The sequence below is a fragment of the Amaranthus tricolor genome, chromosome 17 (assembly GCF_026212465.1).
Source record: "Amaranthus tricolor cultivar Red isolate AtriRed21 chromosome 17, ASM2621246v1, whole genome shotgun sequence".
Lineage (NCBI taxonomy): Eukaryota > Viridiplantae > Streptophyta > Magnoliopsida > Caryophyllales > Amaranthaceae > Amaranthus > Amaranthus tricolor.
This window is the reverse complement of record NC_080063.1, coordinates 3,786,367-3,798,230: the sequence shown is the minus strand read 5'-3', so window position 1 is coordinate 3,798,230 and position 11,864 is coordinate 3,786,367. Positions and strand designations below refer to the sequence as shown.

Below are 11,864 nucleotides of genomic sequence, written 5' to 3'. Positions count from 1 at the left end.
TAGTTTCGCATCCGCCCCTAAGTGCTTTACCAGATTAACATCTACATTACCGTTTTCAAAAAAGGAAAATTTATTATCCGAGACCATAGTATAAAAACAATATTGCATTATAAAGCTTTTTTCTTAAAATAAACTGATTTTCTCATATTATAAAAAGGTAAAAAAAAAACACATTTTAGATAGTTTTGAGAGTAATCTCATCCTTTTAGCCGATATTTAAACTTCATTTTTTCTCTTATAATATTAACATTTCTGTTATACTAATGGCGCGAGCATTATGTATTTTTACCCATACGGAAGAGTTTTTAGTAGAATAGAAGGTGGGAAAATGGATTTAAACATAGATACAATATAATAAGAGGGCATATAGTTTTCCAAAAGGAAAATGGGTTAATGATTAAATTGCCGCGTATGAAGACTAATTGTTATGCTACCTCTTTTTAGTACTACCTCATCATCTTTATTTGTGTAAGTTGATTGATGAGTGTAAGTCCAACGTCATTTGGTTACAAAGTTATTACCATTATGATTGCTTTGACTGTAAACCTTTAATTTGCACCTTCCCAATCTCTTGCATTGAATCCGTCTATTTACAATATCTTGTGTTACCCCATTGGTTTTATAATTATTGGGACTACTTGCTCATGAATTTTGAACCATTTCCCAGTTTCAATTTTCTGAGTTCTTGTTCATCATTGCATTTGACAAGATGCTCCGTTTAGGACTTATTAATTACTATCATCAAAAGGTGGGCATGGAAAGGTCACAATTTATTACTTGTTGGATTGCAAACTTTCCCTATTAATATGTCTGAATTCTCGACCCTTTTTTAGAAACCTAAAATTCTTACTCTTTATATGAAATTAAAATCGTGAAGGATGAAAGGAAATTGGGGTGTTACGTTTAGAGTATTTCGTATATAGAGATTTATTATATACTTCACCTTTTTAACATATTATGACACTAGTAACTTAAGTTTTTGGTTGAGTTGATTTTTTAACGTGATAATTATACAAATTATTTTAAGTATAAAAAATACTCCCTCTGTCCTATGAGTTTGTATCATATGATTCAAAGAGCTCTCACATATTTGAGATTTAAGGTGCATACTTAAAGGGATGGAGAAAGTATTATTTAAAATTTTTAGTTGAGCTGGTATCTTAATATGGTATCAAAAGCGAATATGTCAATCAATTTAATAAGATGCTATTTAAGTATTTATCTATGAATCCTTAAAAACACCCTAAATTTTTTAAAAGTATAGATGATTTTTATTTTTATAAGTCTATTAAAAATAACAATTTTTCTATAAGGACAAAATTGTGCACTAGACCTCTAAATTCCTTTGATGTACGCCTAAATGGATATCCAACAAAACTGAAACACACTATACTACAACCACCATTTCACCATTGATTAACAGTATTGTCAGCACTCAGCAGCAATAGAAGGATTTAAGTACATTTTAATTTTTAACCCCTGTTTTATCATCTTCATCAGCTGACACAATTTTACCAATTGAGATGAATGGAGCAGTATTATATAATTCATGTAAAAGATCACAATCGTTTGAAACAAGATGATGATTCACATTTCTCAAATAGTAATAGGTTTGTGATTACAAGGATATGTGCATGTAAGGAATCAACTCAACTAAAAATTTAAACTGTTAAGGCCCTAAAATATGATTTATATACTCTAACATGCCCTTTCACACAAGAGCCATTTGAGTTAAAAGTGCTCAACCAAAAACTTAAACTGTTAAGGCCCTAAAATATGATTTATATACTCTAACATGCCCTTTCACACAAGAGCCATTTGAGCTAAAAGTGCGGATGCAGCACAAATCCTCCTTGTACCTAACGCTAAGTATTTTACTTTTAATGAGGGGTAATTGAGATTTAAACCCATAATCTTTTGTCTCGCTGACTGTGATTTCATGTAAAGGAACCAACTCAACCAAAAGTTTAAGTTGATGATCAAAAACCTAAAATATATTATATATTCTAACACGCCTCCTCACACGAGAACCTTTAGGCTGAAATTGTGCATGCAATAATGGAACATGTTCCCCTCAAACTTGAAGTTGAAAATTGGCTCAGATATCATGTCAAGAAACCAACTCAGTTAAAAGCGGGATTTGTCACAATTAGTTGTATGTGCAACTAATGTGAAGTTTATTGAATAAGATGGACTATCTAGACTAGAATTTTAAGTGATTATTTTTTTTTTAATTTTTTTTTAATAACGCATTCTTCATTTTAGTAAAATTGAATCGTATACTTTGTAAGAGCCATAGAGAATAATTATAATATCACCATTACACAAACTAGTAACTACAAGTCTACAACGAAGATGAATTATTTATGGTTATTATTAATTTCTTTTAGCTTTCCCTAAAGTTTTCTGAACTTTTCTGTTTGTTTGTGAATAATTTTGAAATAAGCAGGTATAAATGAACAGAACTTAAAAGCAATAATTAAAGAGGATATGTTGCTTTGTTAGTACCATTTTGCAAGCTCATAAAAGAAAATTATGATGGAAAATTGTGTGGATCTTTGATTCTTTTCTTTTTTCACAATAAAGATTTGTATTTTGTTGAAGTGAACTTTAGTGAATGTCCTAAATCCTAATATATTCCTTGCAATTTCTTATTTGCAGACTCATCTCATATAATGCTGTCTTGTAACTTATTTTACTCTGTTCTACATGTGCTCCTTAATTTAATTGTTACATTTTTATCATGTGAGATTTTAATTTAGAAAAACAACAATTTAATTGAAATTTATAGGCGGAACTAAGAGTGTCGGGGTCAGCTACGCCCCACAACTTTTGAAATTTCCACTAAATTATACTTTGTTCCTTTAGGGAAAAATTTAAATTTGATTTTTAAAGTATATATTTAAGACAAAATATATTCATGTAGGATCTTGTTAGATTCGTCTTGATGCAAAGAATTTTAATATATAATTTTTATAATTTTTTATTATGCATACTATGAGATATCATGACTCAAAATTTACGTTGAACTACGTAAAAAAGTAAAGTGGAAAAAAAAGAAACGAAGGGAATATAAGAATTTTTAGTGAATCTTGGCATCTCAAACAATTATAGTTTAATCCTTTGACTTACTCACAACTTTTTTCATGGACTACGGGTTAAACTGAAAAAGAAAATGACTAGATGAGAATCAAATTCAAAAATAAAAATACTTACTTCAATTGAGATAAAATTTAATTTTCAACTAGCTTTCTCATCTTAAATTATGAATTCACCATTTAATTAGAATAAAATTAAAAAATACTAACTGAACCCTTTTTCCCCCTTTAAAATTTTTCTCTTAAATTTACCGCTTTTGATGCTTTACATCAGAAAGACTGAAATTCACTTGCTCCATTCAGTGATAACTAAAAGTACATTCAATGTTGTAAGAGCTGAATTTTAGGAGATGTGTGAAAGTGTTGCTTATTGTGTCTTCATTACTCCTACTGGCTATTGGAGTCGTTGTAGTAAATAAAAGGTACCGTCTTTTTATGCAGCACTTGGAGTAAAGTTTTATGCTACTTTGCCATCTTTCTCTCCTCTCTCTCTCCTCCTTGATTTGTATTAAAGTAAAATTGAGTTATTTTTTTAAAAAAGTTGTAATAAATGCAGTGAGAGAGTAAATTATATTGATGAAATTAAAAAATAGTTAAAATGCATAAATGAGATTAAAAGAAAATGGTAAACTATTGTTTAAAAATAATTTTAATGTAAATTAAGGCAGACGTAATAGAAAATATTGCAAATTTAATAGGACTAAGGGTAATTCTTTCTAGTTACTCCCTTCGTTTCCTATTATTCTTCTCGTTTGCTTTCTGTACAGTTTTCAAAGTAAATTTTGAGCTTTAATATCTCTAAATACGCATGATAAAAAATATAAAATAAAAAAGTATATATTAATGCGAATTTAACGAGATCCCACTTGGATATATTTTATCATCTATATATGTCTTAAAAATCTTAATCAAATTTCTCTCTCCAAACTAAAATATTCTAAATGGGGAGAATATTAAAAAACGGCCGTAGTAATTTGCTATAATTTTTTCAAATTATTTATTAGTGGGAAAGGATAGTTATTATTTTCAATGTGTTTGCCTTTTTATACACTTCCTTTTGCCATTTTGTCCTGCTTATTTTTCAAGTATTTTGATGAATTTTTATTTTTTATTTGGTTTAGAACTCGTTTTGTTTGCTTACTCAAAAAGTATGAGCAATATATTTTTTTGATAATTTTTTTTAAGTTTATTAACAATATGATAATTTCTTCGTTCTACAAGTCTTATCGTATATTTCTTTTTAATTTGTTTTATAGATCTTATTATATTTCTATTACTCTCATCACATATATATATTTCTTTCAGTTCTCTATTAATCTTACTTTTTAACTTATTTTTATCTCTTTAATTTCTTAATTTACTCAAATTTTATTCGTTACAAAGTATTAGATGTGAAAGCTTGACATGTTAGAAATTTTCTAAAATGTTCTTAAAACCCCATTTATTAATTAAGCCATATTTAAGAATGAAAGTATACTTATCCCTATGATAATATGGAGTATTATTTTGAATATATGCTGAAAAAGGATAAGAATAAGAATAATACTTATATGTACTTCATATAGTAGTATATGTTACAAATTCTTATAATACTATGTCTGTTACACACTAAAGATTTTAAAATTAGTTATAAAATTCACTGAGAAAATCATGATCTTAAATCATATTACATTAATACATACTGGTATATATAGATAATAAGATGCCCAATGAAAAAATTTCTGATTATTCCTTAAACCACCACTAAGCTACTCTAAATTCTAATTAATATAATATACTAATATTTTATTTATAACACTAATCAGGACTTGATGACAATATTATATTATACTATCTACTTGTATGTAATTTTTTTTGTCAATCATTTTACATCATTTTAGATTACGATGCGAGAGTTTTTTCATCTACATATAGTATTTCTTCTGAAATTGAGAAACAAGAGCTAGATTTTCTAGTTTAAGACGAAAAGCCTTTTGCCTTAGCTTTTCATTCTCTTCTAAGATACTTCTGTTTTCTAAGTACAGTTTCAGATTCTTGAGCTCCATGTTTTCTGTCTTTGTTCCTTCATATTTTCTCCTGTTATATACACCAATTCATAATCCATCAAAACATTATTTAATTAAACATTATAATGAAAGACAAACTAAAAATATTCCCCCAAATATTCATAAATTGATTTAGTGGTTGAATATGCGTAAGTGCACATCGATTTATTTTTGTGAATCTGCTATTGATAGTGACATTTTAACAACTAACCATTATTCCAATGCTATTAATTGGTTTCACGTGGTGTGGAATTTGAGAGGATTGAATTCATAATCTTAACCCTTGTCAAATGATAAAAATTAATAAAGAGTTCATTTCGGTTGAGTCATGGTACAAAATGTCATATATGACAAGGAGCGCATATAATTGAAAAGGTGATCGTCATTTACAAATTGAGTAAGACGAAGAAAGTATTAAGGAACCAATTTAATTAAAAGTTTAACTGATGGTTGGGAATATGTTATATACTCTAACACGCTCTCTTATGTAAGAGCCCATTGGTTAAGAAGTATGGATGCAATACAAACTCTTCTCATACCTGACGCTAAATATTCCTCTTTAAATAAGGGGTGGTTAAGATTCGAACTCGTGACCTCTTGTCACATTAGCTCTAATACCATGTTATAGAAAAGCTTAAATTGATGGTTAAGGCTCTAAAATATGTAATATACTCTAACAGAAAGTATAGCCTAAAGAGCAAAGACTATAAAAGCTATATGATAACCTACCTCATGATAAGGCAATGGAGACGAACTTTGGATTTTCTACAACAGCGTTGGCTATGGCAATGAGTCGGTGGAGATTGGAGCCAATCTTTTGCACTGCACATTGTTGGGTAATGGGTATTATCAAATGTGTAGGAGAAGATAAGAGAGTGTTAAATGAAGTTGTGATTGAAGAAGAGGGGGTTGAGGTTTGGGAAGGTGAGGTCCTTTAAATAGATGGGGTTCATTATAGATTTTGATGTATGTACCTAAGTGGTGAAGTTGTGGGCTATGTTAGAGTGATGAGAAAGAAATGGAAGGAGTTCTATTATTACAAAAAGTTTTGTATGTACTTAGTTAACACTACTTTAATATATACTAATTTTAAAAGATATTATAATAATAGTAGATATTTTTATTTAAAAAGTATAATCAAATAAAATTATTAAAAAATACTTGTTATTGTTAACTTGGTAGACACAGAAATATAATGTATATGAAGTATTTAATTTTTTAAGTCAATCACATTTACATTTTTTTCTTCTTCAATGGTAAATGGCAATGATGGCAGGTAGACTCATGATTACAAAGTTTGCCAACCCCATATTTGGTATAGGTAAATAAGGCACCCAAACATTTAAAAGCCTAAGAAAATGGAAATATGGAATATCTTCTTATTGCTTCCTCTTCTTTCCTCCCACTATCACTTTCTCATTTGTTGCTATTTGATATCTGTCTTTTATAATTTGCTCCTTTTATTTAAAATATTTACCATTTATTATTTTAACTCATTTTGCAATAAGTTTTGTGTTTTGTAAACTTTGATGTTATTGGAACGAGAAAAACAATAAATCTTATATATAGTCTTTATTAAAAAAAATTATTTAAGGAAACTTTTTAATCGGAACAGATTTTACGATTTTTTTCCTTGACTGATACTTACAAATTAATCATGTAAGATTATTATAAAGAAATGTATAATATGAAATAAATGTATGAATAAACGTGGAGTGAGTTTAGAGAAAATAAATAAAGTACAAAATTAAGAAGAGTCTTTCATTTAAAAAGTATATAAAAATTAATGAAAATTCAATATAATAAAATTTAAATATGGTAATTTGAGTTTGAAGATATTTATACTCTATAAAAGATTAAATTAATTAAATAAGGCTGTTAAAGTAAGCAACGACTTTAATTTAATTCCAAGCACAAAGCATACCATATTGGTTATATATGTAGTTGAGTTTTGGTTGGCTCATCTGGTGCTAGGATCTAAGTAGTAATTAATTAATTATTATTTACTTTATCGTTTTAATAAGTTTGTAGATATTAAGTAACTTTAGGAGCGGATTCAAAATAAATCTGATAATACCTATATACTAAATATTATTTTAAAAAATGTTGATACATGGATTGAATTTAGGACAATATAGTCATACATCAATATTTTAATCAACTTAATCAGTATACTTATTAATAATTTAGAGATATAACTTATTATTACTGTCAATTCACAACGATAAATAAGGCTGTATTTTAACCCGCCTATAAACAATTCTAATTAGCATAAATTTAAACCCGCAGAATAAGCCCCCAACTAAAAGGGCAACCTCATTGTTTAGAGGAAAACTAAAAGGATCCTATATCCATCTTTTGATTTCTTTGGTCAGGCTAACAAAACAAAAGGTGGCGCTAAGGTGGGGCCATGACAAAGAAATAATAAATAATTTCAAGACATGTTTGAATTTGGTATAAATATTTAAGAGGTGAAAAAAAGTCAAAAGAAGTAAATGAAATTAATAAATCAGAAATTAGTAAAATTTAATTATTGTAGATGTGAAAAAATGGTTACAAAGTAATAAAAAATGATGGAAGCTCTCAATTTTGTGGGATAAATATTTATCATATGGAAGGGTTGGAGAATATATTACCTCCATAATAGGAGAAATTATATTATTTTTCCTTCTTTACAACTATCTCAACTACTTTAAATGCATTTCTATTTGCTTTTATTTTATTAGTTTGACTTTATTTCCCCCCTTAAATATTTAAACTCAATCCAAGCATGCCCTAAGTTAGATTACTTAACTTAATTACCTAAATTGTATCCTTCCGGGTTATACTTGAGCTGAAAAATAAAAATTATGTGATTTTAAGAATGGAGTTTTGTTTCAGTTTATCAAAAGCTTAAACTTATGGTTACTTACTTTAACATGCCCCCTCACACAAGAGTCATTTGAGCTAAAAGTGTGGATGCAGCTCAGGTCCTCCTCATATCCAGTGCGAAATATTCCACTTGAATTTGAGAGGTAATATATTGAGATTCGAAACCATGACATCTTGTTACGCTGGCTCTGATACCATGTTAAGGAACCAACTTTACCAATAGTTTAAACTGATTGTTGAGGCCCAAAATATGTTATATACTCTAACACAATTAGATCAGAGGAAATACCGCAATTTTTGAACAAGGTCATGAAATCGAATCTCACATAGCCCATCTTTCAGCTTTACCCTATGATCCAAATAAAAATTATGTGACTTCCACGTGAGATGGAGTGACTATGTGATTAGTGGACTAATATGTACAAGTATACTTTTTTTAAGTTTAAAACAGAATCTTTTTTCATTCTCGCTTCTTTAATCAACCCTTTGATTATCTTTTCAAAAAATTATTTTGACTTTCATTATGAAGTTTGGACACAAATACCCAAGAGTCAAAACTTATTTCACCATGTAGTTATGTGGTCTTGAAAGACATTGTAGGTTAATTTTGTTGTAACAATGGCTCAACAAATATAAATGATTATCTTTTTTGTTTGAATTTAAGTATATCTTATTTGCATTGCTCATTTTCATAAATTTGGAAAATATTTTATCTATAATAAATTCGAACAAAAAGTCTCTTATTTAGTAATATTTTTTTTCAAACTCGAGTTCAAATCTAGATTCATGTGATTTATAAATTTAGATTTTAGATTTTTTATAACATAATGGATCTAGACTGAAATATGGGTTAGGAAGGATTCATTTTTCATAACTTTCACGAACTCGTGTGCTTGGCCCTTTGGGTCATTCTTGTGCCATATTCCATGGGTCGTGTTATGGCATATTCAATTTATTCTGTGTGGTCTGCATGAAGTCCACCTCTACGTTTATGGAGTCATACTGGGCCATGACGCAAGTTATGTTGTGTCGAGCTTTAGATGGGTGATGCTTGGATGGTGCATGTGCTAGCCCGACTCACTTCCAACTTTATCTATATCACTATCTAAATTTGAAATAAATACCCTATTTCCAAAAAAAAAGCCATCATAATAATATGTATTGAAGAATCTCATAATTTTACTTTGAAAATTGAATTAAAGAAGGGTTTTGATGCCTACACCCACCACTTGAAATCTCACTTATGCCTTCGTTTACTATTTTGCCTATTCCTTCCAAAAAAACAATCAAAATCAAATACGACTATTTACAAATAAAAATTAATGGTGTGATATACAAATAGTAGTTAGTAGTCAAACAAGAAATGAACCTATGCACAAATGGTTGCATATACCTTGCTCTTAAATGATCTAAATGGATATCTATCAGATTTTTCCTACGCTTTGTACTAGCAAATATTGACGTTATATATTGCATAGTGCCACTTCACATGGGTGGTTAATCATGATAAATTGTCAAAAACTACAAAAATGTCAAAACATGAATCCCTTTTTATTAGGGTGTAGTTGCACTTGTAATTGATTACTTCTTTTTTTCAAATAGTAGTAGCCGCAGATGAAAACCCGGTAAATAACTTGATGAGTAGAGACCGTTTTTCAGTGAGACGACTTCAAAACAAAAGGTTCATATGCTAATAATTGTAATAGTCGAGCTATTTAATTCATATTTGGAGAGCGTCTCACGGTGAGACCGTTTGATACGAGAATTTGTGATATATCACAACCTTCTCTATTGTATCTTATACGCTTATGTATTTTATATATGTATCATTTAATATTTGAGGCCCTTTATTTTATCAACCATATGCGATTGGGCATATTGCACATGTTCAAAACCTCCCCAGTTAGTTGTAGAAATTATTCATCATGGGAGATGTCAATTATCAACAATACCAAATGGGTTGGGTTTGATTTCTCTCCCTTTCCTCTTCAAAGTTATGATTGAAATCATCTATTCATAATTCATCATGGCAATTCTTGAACTTGTGTGAAAAATAGCCCACAAGAAATTTAATAAGCTTCAACCCATGCATCATGACTTTTGATTTTTGGGGTAATCTTGTATTGCCTTTTCTTTTAAGCTTCTGAATCATCTTTATTATTCTATCCAGTATATTCCGCTCATAGAAGCTTGTGAATACACTAGTCAAATAATAACCTATATATTTAGTTTGTTTTTATTTTTTGGGATTAAAGTTTTGACATTGTTATTAACGTGTATGTATTCTTTGGCTATTTCATACTATTGCATTCCAATTCATATGAATCCACTTCATTTCTTAGTTAAACATATGTGGATTGATAGTGATTTAAGTTTGTTGGTGTTGTGTGGCTCATGTCAATGTTCTTGATTCATTATTTGAATATCAAAAATCCAAGCAATGATGTATTCTTATAGGCACGATTTAACTTTGTCATTTCTATAATGCTATACATTTGTTACTTATACATTTATTTCTAGTTCCTAGTCTATGAAGCCTAATTTTAAAGGATAGCGTTGCTCAGGATAGCGATGCTCAATTAGAATAAATATCACATTTTTTTATTAAAATATTGACTTTTAATTCTCAAATATTTCTTTTTTTTTCTCAGTCTACTCATTACCCTAAAATAAAAAAGATAGGGATGGAATCTCATTTTATTATTTGTAATAAAATGATCATCGTACATTAATAACAAACAATTAAATCTGAAAAATAAAATCATTAATAACAATTCTTGTATGAGACAGTTTTACCATCGGACGTGCCTTATATATATGAGTTAAAAAACTTGATAATACAAATTATTAATATATAAAATTCTTGTTTTTTGATTTTCTCGCCAAATGACGATCTCTAAGAATAACTCAATTCTTAATCCAAAAAATAACTTGATTTTTCTTTTTAATAACTTGTTATTTGGGGGATGATGTTTAAGACAAATCATGTGGTTATTAGTCCAATTGGGGTCGGTGTTTTAACGCTGTACTACTGTAGGTACAAGCCCTGCATAGTACATGAGGATTTATGAAACTGAAATCGTTTTTTGGGCTACCTTTGAGGTTCCCATTATGTCCTACAGATGGCTTAATTCTTTGAGCCCTACATTGAGGAAAAAGTTGAAAAAAAATAAATGTTTTTTTTTAAATTCTTAAACTAGGCCCGAGAAAATTTAATTCTCAAAATAAGTGTCTTTCACCTGGATTTGAGGTTAGGCTTTTACGTTTGTCAAAACTTTGTTCGATATTGCTAATAGCGAACAAGTATTCCTTATAAAATTTTTTTATTTGCTAAATAGTAGTATAATTTTTTTAAAAAAATAATATTTTCCCAAAGGAACAAGGGTGGTGAATGCTTTTTTTTCATTTTTGACTTGTTCCTCCTCCTATTTTATCTTTATTTACAGATTCTTTTTGAATTGAACTTATTTCCTAATTTTTTTCTTATCAAAAATTATATTCTCCCCTATGATAATACACTTATAATCTACATGTAAAACTTGAAAAAAACAAAAAATAAGTGCTATATTATGAAAATTAAATAAAAACTATAACTATTCCTATAATTTTATTAACCTCAAATTGAGCATATCTTAAAGTTATTGTCAATTAAGAATTTGTTTAACATAGACTACTGATAAAATTTTATAAAGATAAATTTAATTTGATGAAATTAGTTATCAAAGTAAAATAAAACAAATTAAAAGAAAATCATATAGATAAATAAAATAACTAATATATGGCGGGGTTATCATAGCTGTAGAAAAATTCTACTCTTCTGTAATTTTTTTAGAAAAAAAATAGGAAATAG

The 11,864-nt window shown here is 28.5% G+C and overlaps 1 protein-coding gene across 1 annotated transcript; it reads right to left on the bottom strand.

Annotated features, from left to right (window-relative positions):
* Positions 1-4,687: 4,687 nt before the first annotated feature.
* On the bottom strand, positions 4,688-6,168 carry LOC130804180 (protein LITTLE ZIPPER 2-like). The gene is made up of 2 exons (XM_057668535.1): positions 5,873-6,168; positions 4,688-5,174 (listed from the first exon to the last, which is right to left on the bottom strand). The coding sequence occupies exons 1-2, from the start codon at positions 5,971-5,973 to the stop codon at positions 5,003-5,005; spliced, it is 273 nt and encodes a 90-aa protein (XP_057524518.1). The 5' UTR covers positions 5,974-6,168; the 3' UTR covers positions 4,688-5,002.
* Positions 6,169-11,864: the final 5,696 nt, after the last annotated feature.